Consider the following 25,243-nt stretch of genomic DNA (forward strand, 5'->3'; position numbering starts at 1 on the left):
TGCTGTTGAGGGTAACACCAAGATGTTCGACTACTTCTCGGCCTGGGGCCCACCATGACCCACCTATTTCCAACACATTTTGCTAGTCTGGGATGGCTCAGGGTAGAAGACAGGGTTAAGCAACTAAAGAGATAGTTCACCCCCAAAATGACTTTTTTTCCTATGGATTAGTCACCCCATGGAGATTTGAAATCATGGATATTTTTTTGTTTTTGTCTCATTCCTAAACCAATAATTTGAGGACCGGCAGCGGTTCCGGTAGGAGAGACAGAGTCTCCTTTGTGTCTCCTACCGGAACCACTGCCAACCGGTCTGCTGGTCATCAAATTATTGTCTTAGGAATGAGACAAAAACTAAATAATATCCATGAATTCAAGTCTCCATGGGGTGACTGATCCATAGAAAAAAAAGATTGGGGGTGAACTATCCCTTTAAAAATGGGATTGTTTTTTAAGAGAGTCAAAGGGGCTTTTCTCTCATGCCCTCATATCTGACTAAGCTTCTCCAAAGTGAGTGACACCCTGCACGATCTGGTACCACCACCTATAGAACAAACATGGGTCAATTCTCTTTCCACTGCACTGCCACCAGAATGTGGAATGTGGACACCATCCTTTAAAAATGTGGATCTCTGGCTTCCTTCAAAACAGACCTGTAAATACATCTATCAGGAGACCACAAGAGGAGGTAAACTCACCTAAAAAAAAAACGTTTTCCCTTGTTCTACTGTGTACATAGCCTATAGTGTTTTATTTGTGTTGCTGATATTGTATTTTGGTTTTATTTTTATGCTCTGTTGATGAACTGAAAACATAGGACCACAATGAAAACAAGTCCCCAGGACGTTTTTTTGTGTTATCCTTTTAACCCTTAGTGTCTTACTGTACCTCGTGCTGTTTACATGATTTACAGTATTCAATCAATCAATCAATCAATCAATCAATCAATCAATCAAAATAAAAAACAAGAATCTCCGTTTGAATTGACAAACGGATGTAATGGTGTGTGTTGGCCACCAGGCGGCGCAGAGCTGCCATCAACGGCATCAATGACTGAAGGTTGGAGGAGCAGCTAGCCCTGAAACATGACCGTCATACCAGGACAGTCATGGCGCTACTTGTTCCTGTTTTTTGAAAAATGTACATTTACAACCAGAACATCTACATAAACGTTCATATTTCAAATATAAAGTGTTGACCCCACGGCCACGGATGTTATAAGTTAAAGCGCATGGGTCTAAGTACCCGAATCTACCGTATTGTTCAATAAAAAGCTTTTTAATACAATTGCCAGCCATTTTCTCCGAATTTTCTCAATTATGCTTTCAACTACGCGACCCTATCGGTTGGGAGGTGTATTGCACGCTGAGAGAAAAAAGAATGGCCGCCAATCGGATTAAAAAGCCTTTTATTGAACTATAGACGAATCCACAGACGCGCTACCTGTAGCTGCCTGTAGGCGGCCATTGCTGCGGTGTCGCGTCCGTGTAACGTTGACACCGCAGCAATGGCTGCGCGCAAGGCAGCGCTCTGTGGATTTGTGTATACTGAAGATACGGGTACTTAGACCCAGGCGCTTTAACTTGTAACATCTGTGGCCGTATGGTCAGCTCTTTATGTTTGACATTTGAACGTTTACGTAGATGTACGGGTTGTAAATGTAAAGTTTTCAAACAACAGGAACAAGTAGCGCCATGACGCTTAGTGACAGAGAGCGTGATGTGAACCATGGAGGAGCAGCCTGACTGTCAGGAGTTATGAGTCACACAGACAGACCCCACCGACACCAACTGACTGACTGACTGACACTAACCTAACCGACACCAACCTGACGGACACACAGCGTCCACACGGAGCCTGGAACTACATCACTATTAACATCACTATTATTATTATTGTCCTCATCATCATGTCAACACGTTGAGACGAGGCGGTCCCGTTTGATCAGCTTTTGGCTACTTTATATCCGAAGAGAGAGAGAGACTGAGAGAGAGAGAGAGAGAGAGAGAGAGAGAGAGACATAGAGAGTTATACACAGAGAGAGAGAAGTGAACGCAACAAGTGGAAATAACAAACCTCTTCAGAGAGAATGAACCATGAAGAGAGTTTACACATTAAACCACGTTATGGAAGTAAGTGTGAAGGTTTATTATGTATTATACTGTATTTATACTGTGTTTAATGTTTGCTTTGTGAAGCTGTTAGTGAAGGAATGTCTGACAGAGAGCAGGTGGAGAAATGAAACCGTTTGGTCCATTTTATTGACTTCATACAGTATTAGGCCTACTATGACATTATTATCATCTGTGTATATTCATAATATTAATAATATCGTTGCTCTCGGGGCAGAAACTCCAAATATTTCAACTTTTTATGTATTTATTTTTTCATACATTAACGCCCCCTACTTCATCATGGTTTCCACCAGTGGTGTAAAGTACATTTACTCAAGTACTGTACTTAAGTACAATTTTAAGGTATTTTTACTTTCTTCAGTAGCCTATTTCCAATTGTCAGTAGCCTACTTTTACTTCTACTCTACTACATCTCAGAGGAAAGATACTGTACTTTTTACTCCAGTACAATAATTTGACAGCTTTCGACATCAGTTACTAGTTACTTTGCGGATTTAGATTATTATTACAAAATATACATTAACCACTTCAGCCCTATATACATTTCGGCCATTTGAAAATAGCAGATCTACAAGCTCACAAAGCTTGTACATACATAACTTTATGAAAGGTGTTGACATGAATAGTTTTATTTGCAGAGAGAGAGAGAGAGAGAGAGAGAGAGAGAGAGAGAGAGAGAGAGAGAGAGAGAGAGAGAGAGAGAGAGAGAGAGAGAGAGAGAGAGAGAGGTTCTCAAAAATGTGGGGGTGAGTCTGGGGACCCCCAGGGGTCCTTAAGGGGTGGGGGGGTGGGCAGTCGGGTTCCAGTGGGTCCCCATCGGTTCTTTGAGGAGGGGGTCCCCAGCAGAAATAAGAGTTGTAAACACACTATATATCCTCTCTGCTCTGTCTGCGGCCACAGGCTAGACATATGGACCAGTGACAGCAGTGGGTTTATGAACATATACACAGGGCTTTCACACTGTTGTTCTTTTCCACGCTTTGCTAGTTTTTACACGTTGACACATGGTTTGGTGTGTGTTCATTGTATCACCATGACTTGGTGTGTGTTGTTTTATCACCATGGTGTGTGTTCATTGTATCACCATGACTTGGTGTGTGTTGTTTTATCACCATGGTGTGTGTTCATTGTATCACCATGGTGTGTGTTGTTTTATCACCATGGTGTGTGTTCATTGTATCACCATGGTGTGTGTTCATTGTATCACCATGGTGTGTGTTCATTGTATCACCATGGTGTGTGTTCATTGTATCACCATGGTGTGTGTTCATTGTATCACCATGGTGTGTGTTCATTGTATCACCATGGTTTGGTGTGTGTAGTTTTATCACCATGTCTTGGTGTGTGTTGTTTTATCACCATGACTTGGGGTGTGTTCATTGTATCACCATGGTTTGGTGTGTGTAGTTTTATCACCATGGTTTTTGCCTGCATGGATTGTGATGTCCGTGGTGGACTCACATCACATGACACACGTGTCTGCGTTCCCATAGGTTGGACCATGCGTGCGTGTCATATGAGAACCTTAAGGACTGCACACACATTGAGACACACATTCTGGGGGACCGTATGCTCTGGGCTCTGTCTCACAGAGGCCTCGGGAGGAAGGCCTTCACCCTTCAGGTGTGGTGGGCCGCCAACTGTTTTCTGACCGACCCCCCGAGGCTGCTCTGCCCCCCCCCACCCCCCTCCTAGGATAGGAAAGGAGGATGACGTTTTCTCCATTCATGCCCCGGAAGAGCTGGACTTTGGTGACAGTCCCTCTGGTGTCTCTGTGCCTCTGATGTTCCAGACGGACCATCACCATCTTACGGCTGGGTCCTTTACCCACCGTGCGGGCAGTGTTTGATCGCAGGGTCCGATGCCAGCTGCTGACACGCCTTTCTCCATGCGTGCCCTCTTGGATAGGGTGGCGACGACCCTTAAAACCTTGGGGTGGGGTGGGCAGGCCGCTGATGAGCTGCTTGTCCCCGCCCGCCCTGAGTCACTGCGGCGGTACGTACAGTACGTGCCGGGCTAAGGTGCGGGGGGGGGGGGGGGGGGGGGGGGGGGCGTTTCCGGCCGTCCAAGGAGGCCAGACCCCCTGGGCGTGAGGCAGCGGGGCTCAGCGGTTATCCTTCCATGGATGAGGTGATGCATGGCGACTATGGTCCTTCCGTTGTAGATCGGCTAGAGGCATAGTTTTACTGAGGGTACGTTTAAGGCAGGGGTCTTCAACAGGGGGTCCGGGACTCCTAGGGGGTCCTCAGAGTTACAACAGGGGGTCCGCCAAATCTTTGTGTGATATGATTTTTTTTTACATTAACCACTTGAACCCTAGCATCCCTTTTCTGAGGAGAACTTTTGCCAAAAATAGCAGATCTACAAGCTCACAACGCCTCGCGCTGCGAGGCGTTGTGAGCTTGTAGATCGGCTATTTTTGGCAAAGAGGTATAGGTGTAGAGGAACAAAGAGCAGACCTAGTAAACATTTTTTTTTATCTTAAACAAAATGTTATACAATATAGAGGGGGTCCCTGCTATCTCTCTCTCAGCTAGGGGGTCCTTGGGCTGAAAACATTGAAGACCCCTGGTTTAAGGAATACCTGGTGGCGACCGTTCCGAGGTCGCCGGATTTGACCCCGGGGGCGAGCGTGTTTTGGGGCGAGCGTTCTTCTGTATGCATTTTCAGTTGATTGCCCAGTCCTACCTCCAGCTAATCCATTCCACAAGAACTGCTGCTGAGTCTGAAACTAGTCTGGTTTAAAAAACTGACCTGCAGGTTCATGAGCCCACATTACACACCTGCCCCCGGTTTGACCCCCTAGAGGTCACGTTTGGTAATGCAGTGTGGTATACTTTAAGTCAACATACAGTGCTAATATTAGCACATAGCTTGGGTTATGATAGCCAATGGAAACATAGTGATATTGTTATTAAATAAAAGATAATCTCAGTGACGATAGATAGCCAATGGAAGCAGACACACACTAAAGCCCTTTTTTTCTGTTGGTTAACTATTAACTTCTTCAAATACTGCGTTGAGAAATAATTCACAAACTGACTTCACACATGACGAGTCATTTGAAGAATAGGCTCTATGCCAGTGGCTTTCAACCAGTGGTCCGGGGACCACCAGTAGTCCTTGGGGGGCTACCAGGGGTCCCCAGCTAAATTAGTTAACCTCAGAATCATTTTAACCACTTAGCTTTGGCTATTCAAAAATAGCAGATCTGCTTGTAGATCTGCTATTTTTGAAAAATCTTGAAAATGTCAATTTAGGGGTCCCTGGCATGATAAAGGTTGAAAACCATGCACTGCTATGCAGTCAGCAGCCATATTGTGAAGAAACTGGGCCTCTTCCTTACTTCCTTCACAGGTGTTACAAATGATACTAATGAAGGCTCTGTTCCATTCTGGTCAAACAGAGGAAACGCGTGGGTCTCAAACTGTGGTTCAGGGACCCTCATGGTCCCTTGAGGGGTGTAACTGTAACTCGGCCAGTCGGCCCGTGGACCCCCATCTCAAAATATTTTGTTCCAGGGACCCCCCCATAAGCAAAGACTTAAGTTGAAAATGTTTGCTTTAAAAATATGTGCACAGATCTTCACGATTTTTCAAAAATAGCAGATCTACAAGCTCATAGCGCGGCACCGAGTGCCGCGCTATGAGCTTGTAGATCTGCTATTTTTGAAAAATCGTGAAAATGTGTGCAAATCTTTGAATATATATATTGTTTAAAGCGAACATTTTTAACTCTATTCTTTGCTTCTGGGGGGTCCCTGGAACAAAATATTTTGAGATGGGGTCCACGGCCAAATACATATCATTTTTTACATATAAAAAAAATCACTAAAAAAAACCCCAACCCACATGTTGAGAAGCCCTGGTGTAGTCAGACAGAGTTGAGATGGGGTCACTGACACCCAGGAGGTCAAAGTACACCTTCAGCAGCACTGATAACACTCTGTCTGTTCTCTGTGACCTGGAACACAGCCAACAGGCTCTTTACTCTACTCTACTTTACTTTACTTTACTTTACTTTACTTTACTTTACTTTACTCTACTCTACTCTACTCTACTCTACTCTACTCTACTCTACTCTACTCTACTCTACTCTACTCTACTCTACTTTACTCTACTCTACTCTACTCTACTCTACTCTACTCTACTCTACTCTACTCTACTCTACTCTACTCTACTCTACTCTACTCTATTAGCACATTGTCATATGAAATAGAAACAATACGTATCAAAATAAAACAAGTTATTGTGTGAGAAAAGTAAGAAGTATTTGTAATCCTTTCCTTAATGGTAAAGAGCTCATTAAATAGGAATGAGACAAACATAATAATAATCCATGAATTCAAGTCTTCATGAGGGTGACTAATCCATAAGAAAAAAAGTAATGTTGAATGTTGATGCGTCTAGAGCAGGGGTCTTCAACAGGGGGTCTGGGACCCCCAGGGGGTCCTCAGAGTTACTACAGGGGGCCTGCCAAATCTTTGTGTGAGATCTACAAGCTCACAACGCCTCGGGCTGTGAGCTTGTAGATCTGCTATTTTTGGAAGTATAGAGGTGTAGAGGGGAAAAAGAGAGAAAAAGGTTTGATCTGAAACACAATGTTATACAATATAGAGGGGTCCCTGCTTCATCTCTCTCAGCTAGGGGGTCCTTGGCCTGAAAACGTTGAAGACCCCTGGTCTATAGGCTGGCATACTGGCCCATACCAATGCCAGCATTTTAGGCAGAATCTATCGGCAGCTTTTCCCATACCGGTATTGTGTATCTCTGTGCAGATATAGTGATGGTAAAGTGATGGTAGAGAGGAGGATCATCAGTCATTTATTTACTGTATGTATAAACATGTGATGCTTTATAGCACACACACACACACACACACACACACACACACACACACACACACACACACACACACACACACACACACACACACACACACACACACACACACACACACACACACACACACACACACACACACACACACACACACAGTGTGGGCGTGGGAAAAGGACAAAGATCTTGGAGGTGATGTTTGTAATGTTGAAAAGTGTTTTTGTTTGACCAATGATCAATATATTGACAAAACAAACACAAAACAAACACACAATGCTCTTAGCGTACGCATTGTGTGTGGATAGATAGACCCCAAATAAGCAACTACACTTTAGAACAGGGGTCGTTTTCAGGCCAAGGACCCCTTGGCTGAGAGCGAGTTAAAGTAGGGACCCCCATTATATATTGTATAAAATATCCATTTTTTCATAGATTTCATAGGCAGCTTCATAGACTTGTTTCACAGCACTATCATGTTTGGATTCATGTTAATGTGTATTTCCAGACATGTAACCATGCACCTAAACCATACTTAGTAACCCTGACCTTTCACTCTGTACTTAGTCTGCTCTTTTTCCCCCCCTACATCAAACCACTTTGCCGAAGATAGCAGTGGACCACCAACGCAGTGTAGTGACAGGGTTCAGCCAATCAGATAATGGGACATTAGTCATCATGTCCACTGTGTGTCTGTCTGTCTGTGTGACACATCCTGGAGGGTTAAATATACACTCTTTGTTATAGACGGGCCCTTCCTGTGTGTGTGTGTGTGTGTGTGTGTGTGTGTGTGTGTGTGTGTGTGTGTGTGTGTGTGTGTGTGTGTGTGTGTGTGTGTGTGTGTGTGTGTGTGTGTGTGTGTTCTAAAATAAACTAGATCTTGTGTGTAGTTTGTGGTAACTTTGCAAAATGTGACCCATTGTTGTTGTTTTGAAGTGTCAGGATGGTGATGTTGGAACTGTATTATATTAATGTATTAATGACTGGAACAATATGGGGCCTGTGTAATCTGTGTATGACTCTATGAAACACATGGACTAAATAATGCAACGTCTATTTGAAAAGTGTGTTTTATAGAACAGATGTTCTCATCATCAGAACACAATGTTTTATAGAACAGATGTTTCAGAACAAAGAGAATGTTCATAAGTTCACGTCAGCACATTTCACAACAAGCATTGTGATATGATTGTGTGTTCATTTATTTATCTACAGAGATACGTTATGTCTATACAGCAACACTCACTTCAGTACCAAATCGCAGAGTCGCATTCTTAACCCTTTAAGACCGGGAACGTCATTTTTAGATTCCGTTGGGCTATTCAAAAAATAGCAGATCTACAAGCTCATAGCGCGGCACCGAGTGCCACGCTATGAGCTTGTAGATCTGCTATTCTTTGAAAAATCATGAAAAGTTCTGCAAATATTTGATTTTTTTTTTTTTTTTGGCGGACATTTGTAAATCTAATCTTTGCTTCTGGGGGTTCCTGGAACTAAATATTTTACAAATGTTCGCTTTAAAAAATATATAATCCAAGATTTTGCCACATTTTCACAAATTTTCAAACAATAGTGCCGCGCTATGAGCTTGTAGATCTGCTATTTTTGAATAGCCAAAGTATAAAATAATGCTTTTTAGCTCAAATGGGTTAAATGTGAACGCAAAAAGAAATTTGAAGAAAATGTGTGTGTGTGTGTGTGTGTGTGTGTGTGTGTGTGTGTGTGTGTGTGTGTGTGTGTGTGTGTGTGTGTGTGTGTGTGTGTGTGTGTGTGTGTGTGTGTGTGTGTGTCCTCTATAGCCATCCAGGACGATGAGAGGCTGTCAGCAGAGGAGATGGATGAGAGGAGACGTCAGAACATCGCCTACGAGTACCTGTGTCACCTGGAGGAGGCCAAACGGTACGTTAGTTTATTTTCTTTTTTTTTTGTATTAAAAAGGTCTTAAAAGTCCTTATATTGTCACTTTACTGTGATCTGGGGACCCACCAAAAATCATGTGGGGGTCCCACATGATTTTGCACTGCTCTCAAACCTCTCTTAATGGACCACCAGAGACACAGCTGGTGGAGAGATACAGTAGCCCTAGAATGTCTGTCATCTTACATACATTTCATGTATTCCAAATACACAGTCATAGAACGCTCTGACCCGGCGCTTGTGAGCAGGACGATCTGTGCGGGGGTTAAAGTGCTCTAAACTCTGTCTGTACTCACTCAATCATTAATTCCTAAGACTTGGAGTCAGATATTGTTCCTCTAGTTTCATATCCATGTGAAAGTTCTGCCAGAAAACATGTGTTTAGTCAAATATCTCCACTTTTCCACGAGCTGCACACGGACAACTTTCTGTACGGGCGAGGGGCCCGACTTGAGTGAAGGACCGAATTAATCAAAACTTCCTCTGATCATCACAAACGTCATCACACATTGACACAGAGAAGCACAAAGGAATGGGGTACACAATTGACAGGTGCGCTGTGATTGGTGCGAGGTAATGAATCACATCACCTGTGAAGTTTAGATATATTCAGTCCTGCACACATTCCAGGCCCCTCGCCCGATGACAGACATTCTAGGGCTGGTTGAGAGAGAGAGAGATCTCTAGAAGTGCTTGTGGTGTCATTGATTGATTGATTGATTGAATGATTGATCAGAGGACTCTATGATCAAGGTGCTGAAGGAGTTAAACTATAGGTTCACTTGTGTTTTACTTTAGTTTAGAGTAGAGGGTAGAGGCAGTGGAGAGCCGTGTGTGTGTCATATATGAACCTCTATACTTCCTGTGAGACACACCTGCTGTTAACCATCCGTTCTCTAGTATAAATACGCCTGATATGAAACCACTTCCTGTCAAACAGGACGTGTGATGTTGCAGATGTGTGCCTGTGCGTGTGTGTGTGTGTGCGCGCACGTGTGTGTGTGTGTGTGTGTGTGTGTGTGTGTGTGTGTGTGTGTGTGTGTGTTGTTTTTTTATGCTCTGCCCCGCCCACAACGTGCCGTTATATCACATTGATTTCATTCTGCGATCAGCTGTGATCTACGGATGAAAAACAAACAGTTGATCCCATGCAGTCTAGTGATGAGGTCACATGATGATGAGGTCACATGATGAGGTCACATGATGTCCACTGGGTTACTGTTTGACTCACAACTACTTGTTGGACTTTGTCTCCAAAGCCCGTTTTGTCTCCACACTGCCCCCTGCTGGGATGGAAGCAGGCGTCTTTAAGGTTTTTATATGTATATGTTTATTTGGAAGGGACTGCTCATATTAATGAACAGTGAACACCACACATACAATGCTCTGTACATTGTCAGGCCAAGGACCCCTTAGCTCAGTGGTCCTCAACCTTTTCAGGCCACGACCCCCCAAAATAATCATATTTGAACTGGGGACCCCCCAAAATAATCATATTTTATATAATATAGAGGGGGTCCCTGCTTCATCTCTTTTCACAGTATAGATTGATCCCCGACAAGGGATCACACACTGTAGGATCGTTCACTAGGATGTGATCCAGACCCCATACATACATTTGTTTTTATTCCAGTTCATTTTAACCGTCGTCTCATGAAAACGTGCACGGCTCCCGAGAAAGCTCACACTGCGAGGCGTTGTGAGCTTGTAGATCGGCTACTTTTGGCTAAAGTTCTCTTCAGAATAGGGATGCTATAGGGTTCAAGTGGTTAATGTAAAAAAAAAAAAAATCATATCACACAAAGATTTTGCGGACCCCCTGTAGAAAGTCTGAGGACCCCCTAGGGGACCCAAACCCCTTGTTGAAGACCCCTGATCTATATATGACAGCCCATTTCATAGAAAGAGACTCCTGTAGTGTGTAATGCTTAACGATCTGATGACTCCCAGACCACTTTAAAAGTCCTATAGTGTGTACCTGCCCTAAAAGTGCACAGTAACCATAGTAACCTCAGGTTAGGGTTAGTACAGTAGTACAGTAACCATAGTAACCTCAGGCCCAGAAGCACAGATTTGTTCTGATGAGACAACCTGTCTGCTTCTGTTCATGACAGGATGTGTGTGGAGGCGTGGCTCACGCCCTGTGTGGTTAACCTTAGAATGATCACACACACACACACACACACACACACACACACACACACACACACACACACACACACACACACACACACACACACACACACACACACACACACACACACACACACACACACACACACACAGGGAGGATAGTTCCTCTATTCTGGTAGAGCTGTGTGTGTGTCAGAAGGGATTATAGGATTATGTGGGAGGGGCTAATAAAGCTGTTAGCCATGAGATTATGATGGTGTTCTGCTCTCTACTGACCTGGTCTGTGATCTCTGTGCTCTGTGATCTGTGGAACAGCCAAGAAGTACTCTAATGTATTACTGAAGTAAAAGTATCAATACCGCAATGTAGACATACTCTGTTACAAGTAAAAGGCCTGTTAGTCCATGAGCCAGAGTCCTAAAATTGAGCCATGATTATCAAATGGGTGCAAATCCAGGTTAGATTTTTTGACTAGCTGTACATCTCTAGTTTACAGTTTGGCATGATAACCATAGACTAACCACATACTAGAAGCTTAGTGGTAGTTATCATGCGTTGAATATGTGACCCCTATATTGTCACATGCAAATTGTATGAACAACTTTTGAACCTTGTTTTGTGTAGAGACCTATGTTTCTATGAACCCACTTCCCTGCATAATTCAAGTATGGGGAATTGATTGGAATGCTTATTTTACTTCTAAACCTAACCTAAAGATACATTTGATGTCTTCCTGCCGGGTCGACCAGTTGTGGGCTTGTAGATCTGCTATTTTTACTACTTCAAAAGTTTTTTTATGTATTTTTTATTCATTTAAAATTTAGATTTTTTTTATGAATAATTGTGGGGGGAAAAAGAAAATCATTTGAAAACTAGAAAAAGTGCTCCTCGTAGCACAGGTCTCCGCCAGGTCAGGTAGGTTATTGTGGCCTCCTGGTGGCGCTATAACAGGCCAATGTGAAAAGGGGCGGCATTTGTTCTTAGGCCTTGCACGACAATCGGACACTGCATTCATGATGTGAGGCATTTTGTTCCAAAAATGTGTTTTGCTAAATTAGACCTGCTGGTGGCGCTATAACAGGCCAATGGGGAAAAGGGTGGCATTTGTTCCTCGGCCTAGTGGGAATGTGTGTGTAAAATTTCACAGAAATCGCACGTTGCGGCGAGTCATTGTGCTCCGTGCATGGGGGCGGGGCTGCAGCAGTCAGTGAAACTGCTCAGCAGTCTGAGTCACTTCCTCCACAGCAGCAGAATGCTTTGTAATGAATGCACTCTGTTAGCTGTACGTAGCCCAGTGGTTCTCCAACTTTTTCATGTCAAGGACCCCCAAATTGACACTTATTAGCCCGTGGACCCCCATTTGAAAAGATAAGCCAGGGACCCCCATAAGAGAAGATTTTTACGGCTCTATAGCAGTGATTCTCAACCATTTTAATTTCAAGGACCCCCAGTTTGACATGCATTAGGGCTACGGACCCCCATTTAATGGCATTTCTGTCTCTGGGACCCCAATTCATATTGTAAAATCAATGTTAATCTAACTCTGAGAGTGTACAAATGAGTGTACAAATGTTACCAAATGGACCCTAACGGGTCCATTTGGTAACATATGTACACTCTCAGAGTTACAGACCCATAAGGGTCCATTTGGTTCCTTTCCATCATTTAGCTGGGGACCCCCTGGAACCCCCTCAAGGACCCCTGGGGGTCCCCGGACCCCACTTTGAGAACCAATGACGTAGCCTAGCTAAGCTACTAGCTGGACTACATTTCCCAGTTGTGCTTGTGAGAGGCTTCACTACTTCCAGAATGATATAGCTCTCAAGTAGCTATAAGGTGTTTTTTACTCCTCTCTATATAGCTGAGTCAAATGGACCCTTATGGGTCCATTTGGTTCCATATTATGTACTCTCATAATGATGGTGGTCCTCTAGTGTTGTTATTATATGTCAGACAGTAAGTCCACATACAGTACCTTTAGTATGTTGTTGAAGTGTGTGGTTGAGCCACAATAAACACCTGACATGAAGCTGCTGCTAAATCTGTCTGTCTGTTAGTCTGTCTGTCTGTCTGCCTGTCTGTCTGTCTGTCTGTCTGTCTGTCTGTCTGTTAGTCTGTCTGTCTGTCTGCCTGTCTGCCTGTCTGTCTGTCTGTCTGTCTGTCTGTCTGTCTGTCTGTCTGTCTGTCGGTCTGCCTGTGTGTCTGTCTGTCTGCCTGTGTGTCTGTCTGTCTGTCTGTCTGATCTAATACACTGCCAGGTGCATGTTGATGCTAGTGTTAGCTGAATCTCACCACACACACACACACACACACACACACACACACACACACACACACACACACACACACACACACACACACAGCGTTAGACTTTGTACCTGTGACAACGTAAGTAAACATTGTGTAGTTTGCATACAGTGTGTAGATAATGTTGGAGTGTGTGTGCACGTGCGTGTGTGTGTGTGTGTGTGTGTGTGTGTGTGTGTGTGCACGTGCGTGCGTGTGTGTCCGTGCTGCTGTGTATGCAGACGGGACAATGACAGGAAGGTGCGGTGGTGTTTTGGGGGGTTGTGTGTGTGTGTGTGTGTGTGTGTGTGTGTGTGTGTGTGTGTGTGTGTGTGTGTGTGTGTGTGTGTGTGTGTGTGTGTGTGTGTGTGTGTGTGTGTGTGTGGTAAACAGGTAGAGACACATTGTTTTAAAGCACAGGAAGTGTTGTTTTCTCTCTCCAGCACAGAGCCTTGTCATGATGCCGCCAGGATGTTCTGCCTTTGCTTTTGTTTTCCCGTTGGGTTCCTGTGTGGCCTGTGCTGTAACACACTGACCACACATGGTGGTCACTGCTCAGTGTATTTTAGGCTCTGGTGTCCAGCCATCCTTTTATACAGACGGTATTGTCTTTGCTCTGGGTTTCCTCAACAGCGCTCTGGGTCCGGGGTTCTCCTCACATAGTGTTACTGTGGAATGAATGGTCTGCCTCAGTGGTTCTCAAACTTTTTCATCCCAAGGACCCCCAAATTGACACTTATTAGCCTGCGGACCCCCAATTGAAAAGATAAGCCAGGGACCCCCATAAGAGAAGATTTTTTTTACGGCTCTATAGCAGTGATTTCAACCATTTTAATTACATGGACCCCCAGTTTGATATGCATTAGAGGCTACAGACCCCCATTTAATGGCATGTATATCTCTGGGACCCCAATTCATATTGTAAAATCAATGTTAATGTAACTCTGAGAGGGTACAAATGGAAACAAATGGACCCGTTAGGGTCCATTTGGTTCCATTTGTACCCTCTCAGAGTTACAGACCCATAAGGGTCCATTTGGTGCCTAATCTATCATTTAGCTGGGGACCCCCTGGAACCCCCTCAAGTACCTTGTACTTTGAGAACCAATTAAGTACTTTGAGAACCAATGACCTAACGTCTATTAGGCTCATACTGTACTCATACTGTACTCATACTGTACTCATACAGAACGTGTTGTTTGCATATCTGGGGAAAAGCTAGAGTATAGGGCAGGGGTCAGGGGTCGGGCCAAACTTTTTCAGAGACATTACATCACATTACAATCATTTAGCAGACACTTTTATCCAAAGTGACTTACAATACGTGCATTCAACATAGGTAGGGAACAACACTACTAATCACCAGAAGTCTTAAGTGCATTTCCTGCAAAAACAAGCAACTAAGAGTATACCTTGCGCTAAGGTAAAAGTGCTATATATCAGCTGCCTACTTTCTTAAACAGATGAGACAAATAGCAAAATCAAATGAGCACGAGCTAATACAAAAAGTGTATCGACTAAACAAGATCCAATAAAACAGTACAACAATAAAACAAGAGTTCGTACAACTAGTTAACAACAAGTAAACCAGACAAAGAGGAAGGGTAGTATTTGAGGTGGGTTTTCAGCCTGCGGCGAAAGATGGGCAGTGACTCTGCTGTCCTGACATCAGTGACTCTGCTGTCCTGACTTCAGTGGGAAGTTCATTCCACCACTGTGGGGCCAGAACAGTAAAAAGTTGTGACCGTGTCGATCGACCAGAAGGACCCTTGAGTGACGAGGCAATCAGTCGCCCCGAGGTGGCAGACCGAAGTGGTCTGCCAGAACACAATGCTAATTTAGGACCTGGAACAACCTTATATACAATAATAATAACTATATTAAGTTACTACATAAAGATGTGGTATAACAATTGATAAACAAGCATGCGGAATCAAATGTTACAGGTGCACGCCACAGGGTGTCATCCTTGAATGTTTCACTTAGAGGATATTTAGTTCATCAAAAAGTTTCAAAAGAACATAATATAGTATGTATCTGGAGACAGAGAGTCAGACTCCTTTTCAAACAAGAGCTCTCTCAAGGTCTCTTAGAACGGAGAGAAACACTATCATTTAAGGCATGTGAAACACAGCGTTGGTTTGTTTTCTAAAACGTGAGAGAAGTTTTTCATCAAGAGGAAAGTTGACAGTGAAAACATAACATTCAATGAATGGAAACAGAACTATTTGTTCATCATCTGGTTTCATCAATTCAAAGCCATTGCTGTCCATATCCTACATGGACTGTCAGTCAGATATTGTAAATGATTTTCAAAAGAATTTGTCGGGCCAGATATTATCGCTGGCCGGGCCAGTTCTGGCCCACGGGCCGTCTGTTGCCTACCACTGGTACAGGGGATAAGATTATCTAAGTAAGAATAGCATGTTGTTGTGTTTGTAGGTCTACGTACAGATGTGCCACTTCAAAACTTCACACGTTACTGTTCTTTCCCTGATAGTGCCCTGAAAAAGCATTTTTTTCCTCCCTTTTCTGCCCTTAAAATGCACTGTTTTGCCCCTGAAAAGAAGTTGTCACTACACACCCCCGTTTTTCCCTTCAACAGACATCCATGTACATGAGAACAAAAGAATGTGTGTTGAGAAGGTGTCAGACTCATTATGAGGCGAAAGGTGATTTGACCAGTTGCTCAAATTAATTAGCATCATAAAAGCAGTGATCATCAAAATAATTCAGCATTTTAAATGCCCTTCTTTGTCCTCTTATTGCCCTGGGAATCCCCTGAAAATTTACTGTCTTGGCGATGGCAGGACATGTGAAGTTTTGAAGTGGCACATCTGTACATAAATCATCATTTTAACCCTCATATATAGCGCAGCACACGCGCCGCACTATGAGCTTGTAGATCTGCTATTTTTGAAAAAAATCGTGAAAGTTTGTGCAAATCTTTTGAATATATACTTTTTTTTAAAGCGAACATTTGGGGATTCTACAAATGTCTTCTAAAAGTTTTTTGGGGAAAATGTTATGTTTCTATATCAGTGGTTCTCAAACCTTTTCATGTCAAGGACCGCAAAATGACATGTATTTGGCCGTGGACCCCCATCTGGAAATATAATGTTCCAGGAACCCCCCAGAAGCAAAGATTTGAGTTACAAATGCTCGCTTTAAAATATATATATATTCAAAGATTTGCACAAAATTTCAGGATTTAAAAAAAAAATAGCAGATCTACAAGCTCATAGCGCGGCACTCTGTGCCGCGCTATGAGCTTGTAGATCTGCTATTTTTGAATAACCAAAGTGTAAAATAATAGTTAAAGTGGTCACACTGATGCGTTCCCTGTTTTCAAGAGTTAAGGAGAGGACATGCAGTGAGACAGGTAGTTCTTTATAAGGAGAGGACATGCAGTGAGACAGGTAGTTCTTTATAAGGAGAGGACATGCAGTGAGACAGGTAGTTCTTTATAAGGAGAGGACATGCAGTGAGACAGGTAGTTCTTTATAAGGAGATGACATGCAGTGAGACAGGTAGTTCTTTATAAGGAGAGGACATGCAGTAAGACAGGTAGTTATTTATAAGGAGATGACATGCAGTGAGACAGGTAGTTCTTTATAAGGAGAGGACATGCAGTGAGACAGGTGTGATGTTTAGTTCTTTAATGACACTGCAGAGCGAGGTGGTGTTGTCGTGTAAAACAACACACTCAGCATCAGTTCTGTTGTTATTGTCAAAATGCTGACTCATGTTCCAGTAGCCTGGCTCCTATCTGCCTAGCTTTAATTAGCATAAACAACATGTGTTTATGTACAGGGCAGTGTGTGTGTGTGTGGGGGGGAGTGTGTGTGCATGAATGAATGTGCACTGAATGAGCATGTTATTATTGTGTGTGTGTGTGTGTGTGTGTGTGTGTGTGTGTGTGTGTGTGTGTGTGTGTGTGTGTGTGTGTGTGTGTGTGTGTGTGTGTGTGTGTGTGTGTGTGTGTGTGTGTGTGTGTGTGTGCGCGTGTGTGTTTGTTGTCAGCTTGTCATTACAGTAGGTGTGTGTGTGTGTGTGTGTGTGTGTGTGTGTGTGTGTGGGGGGGGGGGTGTAAGCGATGACAAAGTCAACAGGTGTAATGAAAGAGTGCTGAGTCGTGCTGACTGCCTGGCTGACTCCTTCAGATGAGGTCAGGTTTTAAAGGCTGGTTCAGCAAACTGCTCACAACCTGAAGTTACTGCTGATAGTTCTCTGTCCTCCACTGGTTCCATATGAAGCCAGCATGTCTTCTAGTTCCATATAGACGTTAACACAGAGGTTATAGTATGAACAGTATATATCAATGCTATGTAGATACACCAAAGATGCTGATTTACATCTGCAGTCTGCAGTCCATCTGCAAAACAAGCAGACAATAGAGTACATTACGTTAAACAGGAAAAACAAAGCATGATACATGAATACCAAAAACAGAGGTATACAAAACCGGTACAAAAGGTGCAAAGTATATCTAAGGCTAAGAAGAGTAAAACACATTTTTTTTTACCAGATTTGGCAACATACGTTTTTTCCAACTTTCCAAATTGTAGAATGGGCTTCAGGTCTTAAAGGAGTAGTTTACCCACAAAATGACTTATTTTCTATCATTTTCACACCCCACGAAGCCTGGGTCATCAAATTACTGCCATAGGAATGCGACAAAAAAATAACAATAATCATGAATTCAAAGCTTCATGGGGTGTGTAAATGATAGAAAATAAAAAGTACTTTATTGGGTCAACTACTCCTTTATTGGGTTAAAGGTAATCCTGGCTACAGTGTGTTATCTTGACACAGTCTGCAGTGTGAAATATGCTGTGACTTCCAGTCAGTAAAAAGTAATGTGTAACAGACTGTCAGACGACCATGACTCACTGTGTTTTAAATCATTAACACACACACACACACACACACGCGCACACACACACACGCACGCACGCACGCACGCACGCACGCACGCACGCACGCACGCACGCACGCACGCACGCACGCACGCACGCACGCACGCACGCACGCACGCACGCACGCACGCACGCACGCACACACACACACACACACACACACACACACACACACACACAGGTCCACATGATAACACATCATTTGTATGGAAAAGCGACAGCAGCATTTTTAATGTTTTTCGTTGCCAGGTATGTTTGCTGGAATGAGTCCCTGTGAATCATTCTTTCCATTCATTGTCACTGGAAGGCAGATAGTGATCTACCTTTATGATCTAGTGAAGACAGAATAGACACACAGAACCTTTAGTGATCCACCGGAAGACAGAATAGAACCTAGGATGCTAGATAAATAAATAGACCTTTAGGTGCATTGGTTCTCAAAGTGGGGTCCGGGGACCCCCAGGGGTCCTTGAGGGAGTTCCAGGGGGTCCCCAGCTAAATGATGCATAGTTAGGAACCAAATGGATCCTTATGGATCTGTAACTCTGAGAGTGTACGGAACCTAACGGGTCCATTTATTGATTTTACAAAATAAATTGGGGTCCTAGAGATAGAAATGCCATTAAATGGGGGTCCGTAGCCCTAATGCATGTCAAACCGGGGATTCTTCCATTAATAAAGGTTTATAGGTGTAAAACTGTAGCCTCGCGTGGCCAGACTATATCACTGTGTGGATATGAGTCTGGTGCTTCTATGAGGAAGCTTTTTTTTCTCCACGGGGCGGGATCAAAACAATGGCCCTCGACGCAATTGGTTAGACCTACAACCAACTACCAATTACAGTCTCCCATATTTGAATACTGGACCCTGATTGGTCAGCCCAGACTTCGGGAGCGGTGCCAGGGGCGCCGGAACGGAATATGAACTGGGGGGACACATCAGGGACACATGACACATCAGGGACACATGACACATCAGGGACACATGACACATCAGGGACACGTGAATCCCGAAATAACCCGACAATTTTTGCGCGTGCGCACTTGGGTTTGTTGATTTTTGGGGGGATAATTCTGTTATTTTGGTTAATTCGGTTCGCCTCGCGCTCGCGGTGGTCGCGAGGTGCGGGGGACTGGACTGATTTTATTATTTAAAAAAAACATAGTTGAACATAGAATGAGGGTTCTAGTGCTGTTGAACATAGAATGAGGGTTCTAGTGTTGTTGAACATTGAATGAGAGTTCTAGTGTTGTTGAACATAGAATGAGGGTTCTAGTGCTGTTGAACATAGAATGAGGGTTCTAGTGTTGTTGAACATTGAATGAGAGTTCTAGTGTTGTTGAACATAGAATGAGGGTTCTAGTGTTGTTGAACATAGAATGAGTGTTCTAGTGTTGTTGAACATAGAATGAGGGTTCTAGTGTTGTTGAACATAGAATGAGGGTTCTAGTGTTGTTGAACATAGAATGAGGGTTCTAGTGTTGTTGAACATTGAATGAGGGTTCTAGTGTTGTTGAACATAGAATGAGGGTTCTAGTGCTGTTGAACATAGAATGAGGGTTCTAGTGTTGTTGAACATAGAATGAGGGTTCTAGTGTTGTTGAACATTGAATGAGAGTTCTAGTGTTGTTGAACATAGAATGAGGGTTCTAGTGTTGTTGAACATAGAATGAGGGTTCTAGTGTTGTTGAACATAGAATGAGGGTTCTAGTGTTGTTGAACATAGAATGAGGGTTCTAGTGTTGTTGAACATTGAATGAGAGTTCTAGTGTTGTTGAACATAGAATGAGGGTTCTAGTGTTGTTGAACATAGAGTGAGGGTTCTAGTGTTGTTGAACATAGAGTGAGGGTTCTAGTGTTGTTGAACATAGAGTGAGGGTTCTAGTGTTGTTGAACATAGAGTGAGGGTTCTAGTGTTGTTGAACATAGAGTGAGGGTTCTAGTGTTGTTGAACATAGAGTGAGGGTTCTAGTGTTGTTGAACATAGAGTGAGGGTTCTAGTGTTGTTGAACATAGAGTGAGGGTTCTAGTGTTGTTGAACATAGAGTGAGGGTTCTAGTGTTGTTGAACATAGAGTGAGGGTTCTAGTGTTGTTGAACATAGAGTGAGGGTTCTAGTGTTGTTGAACATAGAGTGAGGGTTCTAGTGTTGGCATGAGAGACGTTCAGGTTGAATGAATCTCACATGAATAAATAAATACACTTTGTTCTCCTCGGTGCCAAGAAGGGTTATAGAGCTGCTCACTATTTTCTCTCCCCCCCTCTCATCTCCACCCTCTCTCTCTCTCTTTTCTCTATCTGACTGTCTCTCTCTCTCTGTCTCCCTCTTTCTTTCTCTTTCCCTTTCTCTCTCACTCTCTCTCTCTGGTCTGTCTGCATGTCTCTCTCTCTCTCTCTCTCTCTCTCTCTCTCTCTCTCTCTCTCTCTCTCTCTCTCTCTCTCTCTCTCTCTCTCTCTCTCTCTCTCTCTCTCTCTCTCTCTGGTCTGTCTGCATGTCTGTCTCTTTCTCTCTCTCTCTCTCTCTCTCTCTGGTCTGTCTGCATGTCTGTCTCTCTCTCTCTCTCTCACTCTCTCTCTCTCTCTGGTCTGTCTGCATGTCTGTCTGTCTGTCTCTCTCTCTCTCTCTCTCTCTCTCTCTCTGTGTTTCTTCCCCCTGGGTGGTGATGAAACTGTCTTCCTCCCCCCTGAGCCGATGACCTCATCATAGTGAGCCGATGACCTCATCATACTGATCCCATGACCTCATCATCATAAACCTACATAATAAACTTCATGGCCTTCATGTTGTTGTGACCCAGCCTTCTTTTTATTAACTATACAGTCTATATGAATACTAGATTTTAATCAAATAAAAGGGGGGTGGGGCTAGTCAGTTTAGAATGTGGAGGCCTGTGGTTCTAAAGCTCTTTTGGCTCATTATCGCACCCCCCCCCCCCCCCCCCCCAAACTGTCTAAGATACAGTTTATGTCACGAGGTAAAACTTGAGAGAATATTCATTTCCATTATAGGAACAGATTGGAAATAACTTTCTACTTGACGTTTAACCCCAGCATTCCTATTCCGGGTGGGAATATCCACCCAAATCTACAAGTTGTGAGCTTGTAGATCTACTATTTTTGTGATGTGTGATTTTGTGTAGATCTAAAAGAAGAACGTACCAAGCATCTCAGGTGTCATCACCAGGTTAAAGGGTTAATAAAGTAGTTAAACTGATAGTGATATTGATACATTCCAAATATTATCAGAGTATTGATGTGGAACTCTGTGGAACCTCTGGACTTGCGTGACGGCTCACAACGTGTCACATTGCGACACGCTGTGAGCTTGTAGATCTGATATTTTCATCTTTCCTTTCTTTTTTTATTGTGAATTTCTTGAAATGTTAGCTTTCTCAAAAGATATATTTTTGGGCTTTTCTGCCTTCATTGACAGGACAGTAGGCTGACAGGAAATTGGGAGAGACACGCAGCAAGGTCCCGGGATTGGGATTTGAACCCGCAACGCGCTGTCATAGGCTACATTGAGCCTAAGTGCCTGGACCACTACACTAGCGGTCCAGGATGAAATGTTAGCTTTTTTCAAAATGATTATTTTTCTTTTTCTTACATTTTTAGAAAATCTTTTGAAATAATAATTTCAAAAATAAATCAATAAACGAAGGGATTTGTTTTACACGCAACCCATACACATGGGTCCTGTGGCCCACAAACGGGTCCCGACACCAGTGTTTGGGAACCACTACCCTAGGGTGCCACGGCACCCACATTGGTGGTTTGAAATGTTGTGTTTTGCAGAGTAAACGTAAGCTGTCTGTAGGAGGTGCTGTCCTCCTCCCCCTCCCTAAGGCATGCTGTCTGTCTGTCTGTCTGGACACACTGTGGCTTCTGTCCATAACAATGGACACTTCTCATTGTCTGTCTGCCTGTCTGTCTGTCTGCCTGCCTGTCTGTCTGTCTGCCTGCCTGCCTGCCTGTCTGTCTGTCTGTCTAGGGGTTGTTTCCCCTGTTCAAGCCAAAATATTTTCCAAATATTTTCCATCTAACACTTAACCCTATACTTAGACAAGTGTTGTCTAATGCTTTGGTTCTCAAACTTTTTCATGTCAAGGACCCCCAAAATGATATGTATTTGGTTGCGGACCCCCATCTCAAAATATGTTGTTCCAGGGACCCCCCAGAAGCAAAGATTTGAGTTAAAAATGTTCGTTTTAAAAAATACATATTCAAAGATTTGGACACATTTTCACGATTTTTCAAAAATAGCAGATCTACAAGTGCATCGCTTGTAAATTATAGAGCTTGTAGATCTGCAATGTTTGGGGGCGACCCCCTGGTAGCCCCCCCCCCCCCCCCTCAACGGTACTCAATGGTTAGTAGTCCTTAGGGTGGTTGTATTCCATTGGCTAAACTTCTTTTATGGCAACAGTTCACACATCTTGCTACTTTGTTTGCACATTGTTGTATTTCGCCCAGTAGGTATAATGGTCATGTTTTCAAACTCACTTTGGGTGAATGTAATCTGTCGGAAGAATGTGTGTGTGATGTCTTGGTACAGTGGACAGGTGGTTAGGAAGTGTATCTCTCTTTCCATGACATTTTGTGTGCAGTGGGTGCATAGTCTGTCTTCCCTTTGGAGCGGGGTCTGTCTGTCTGTCTCAGTGGCGTGCACAGACATTTTGAGGGGCAGGTGCTCAAGTAAAAAAAAAGGGCACCTTGCGCGGCGCACGGAACCGCCGGCTGCCTTAGTAGTGTGAGATTTATAGAAGAAAATTGCAACGCACATTTTGGGGAATTGTTAATATATTAGAAGAAGCTTTTAATCCAGAATACTGTAAACCAGGGGTCTTCAACGTTTTCAGGCCAAGGACCCCCTAGCTGAGAGAGAGATGAAGCAGGGACCCCTATATTGTATAAAGTTGTGTTTAAGATTATACTTTTTTTTGTTGGTTTGCTCTTTTTTCCCTCTACACCTATACCTCTTTGCCAAAAATAGCAGATCTACAAGCCCACAACGCCTCGCAGCGCGAGGCGTTGTGGGCTTGTAGATCTGCTATTTTTGGCTAAAGTTCTCCTCAGAAAAGGGATGCTAGGTTTCGAGTGGTTATGGTAAAAAGAAAAATCATATCACATAAAGATTTGGCGGACCCCCTTTAGTAACTCTGAGGACCCCCTAGGGGTCCCGGACCCCCAGTTGAAGACCCCTGCTGTAAACTGAAAAAAAACAACAATGTTTTTTTCCCTTTTTTTCAAAAGGGCACTTCTGGTCAAGAGGGCAAAGGGCAGGTGCTCTAGCACCACCTAGAGTCTATCTGTGCACGTCCATGGTCTGTCTGTCTGTCTGTCTAACCCTTTCTCTATTGCAAGGCTGTGTTCACTGTCTGTATCTAGTCAAGGCTTTTCTTTAATTTTGGGTCGTTCACGGTGCTCAGGTATTCTGCCAGTGTGTATTCTCTCTTTAGTTCTAGATAGCATTCCATTTGGTTTTGGGATGTCTTTTTCCAGTCTGTCAGGTAGCAGGTATTTGGTCAGTACTTGGGGTAGAGTACTGGTATTTGGTCAGTACTTGGGGTAGAGTACTGGTATTTGGTCAGTACTTGGGGTAGAGTACTGGTATTTGGTCAGTACTTGGGGTAGAGTACTGGTATTTGGTCAGTACTTGGGGTAGAGTACTGGTATTTGGTCAGTACTTAGGGTAGAGTACTGGTATTTGGTCAGTACTTGGGGTAGAGTACTGGTATTTGGTCAGTACTTGGGGTAGAGTACTGGTATTTGGTGGGTCAGCTGTAGGCCGGTTGGAGGCGGAGCCTCAGCAGGTGAAAGCAGGACAAACTAATATTGACCGACTGGGCGCTCCAACTCCCTTTGATGTTTGTTTACATCTCTGCCGTCACCGTGGCAACCTGATGATTGTAGACAGGAAAGTTCAAGTTAAAGCTTTAAATGAACATTCTGTGGAGAACATGGAGATTAGAGACTCTGATTATTCTGCTTCATGTCTGAAGGGCTGGAGGACACTTTGGGTTGGGCGGTTCACTGGTTCTCAAAGTGAGGTCCGGGGACCCCCAGGGGTCCTTGGGAGGATCATTCATTTTAACCACTTTATGGTTCATCCATTTATACGTTGGCTATTCAAAAATAGCATATCTACAAGCTCACAGCATGTCACATTGTTTGGAAAACTTAGAATCATTTTGATTCTGAATAAATTAGATTAAAACAATTATAATCTTCTGTTCTCGGGGGTCCCTGGCACAAAACCTTTTCAAATGGTGTTCCACGGCCAAATACATCAATCAATTTGGGGGTCCTTGACACGAAAACATTTTGAGAACCTGCCATGATGTTTTGATTGATTGATTGATTGATTGAAATTTTTATTAGGCAAAAGAATGTAAAACAACACAGTTACATTTATAATGCTTTTGTCTAAAAGGTCCGGCCAAAAAAGTCCTTGCGGGCTTGTTTCCATTGGGGTCCTTGAATTAATTTCATAGACATATATAGTAGCAACCAAACAGTTCAAAAATCAACATAAGAATACAGAGTGAAAAAAAAAATATGTAACTCCAAAGGTGGAGTCCAAATATGTATATTGGAGTTACAAATATGTAACTCCAAAGGTGGGCGAGAAATCTAAAGTATGCTGTAGCGTGTGTGTGTGTGTGTGTGTGTGTGTGTGTGTGTGTGTGTGTGTGTGTGTGTGTGTGTGTGTGTGTGTGTGTGTGTGTGTGTGTGTGTGTGTGTGTGTGTGTGTGTGTGTGTGTGTGTGTGTGTGTGTGTGTGAAGCTTTTATCATTTGTTAGCCTGGGGCACAAGTTCTGAGGGGCCTTAAAAATGTTTCTCTCTTTAATCCATTTAGGATGTGTTGTTTATGTGCTGGTAGGACATTCTACATGTTGGTGTTATAACAGTAGAATGTTTGTTTCCTTTATCCATGATTGATGTCTGCTGTGTCTGACAAGTATGTCAACCTTATTGTATTTAACCATGTTCTGTAACAGGCTGTTTTCCCATTGGCAG

The 25,243-nt window shown here is 43.3% G+C and overlaps 1 protein-coding gene across 2 annotated transcripts in view; it reads left to right on the forward strand.

The window, feature by feature from the left end:
* The first annotated feature begins 1,854 nt into the window (after positions 1 to 1,854).
* The window catches only part of iqgap2 (IQ motif containing GTPase activating protein 2), a 96,162-nt gene continuing 72,773 nt past the window's right edge, over positions 1,855 to 25,243 (forward strand). The window contains exons 1-2 of one of the 2 annotated variants that reach the window (XM_084053889.1): positions 1,855 to 2,131; positions 8,769 to 8,868. In XM_084053889.1, coding sequence (XP_083910015.1) covers positions 2,089 to 2,131; positions 8,769 to 8,868 — 143 coding nt within the window. In that variant the 5' untranslated portion in view covers positions 1,855 to 2,088. The remainder of the gene's footprint in view (positions 2,132 to 8,768; positions 8,869 to 25,243) is intronic. The other variant, XM_084053890.1, reaches the window with a different exon arrangement.

This window comes from Gymnoscopelus microlampas (genome assembly GCF_963454915.1).
Source record: "Gymnoscopelus microlampas genome assembly, chromosome: 4".
NCBI lineage: Eukaryota > Metazoa > Chordata > Actinopteri > Myctophiformes > Myctophidae > Gymnoscopelus > Gymnoscopelus microlampas.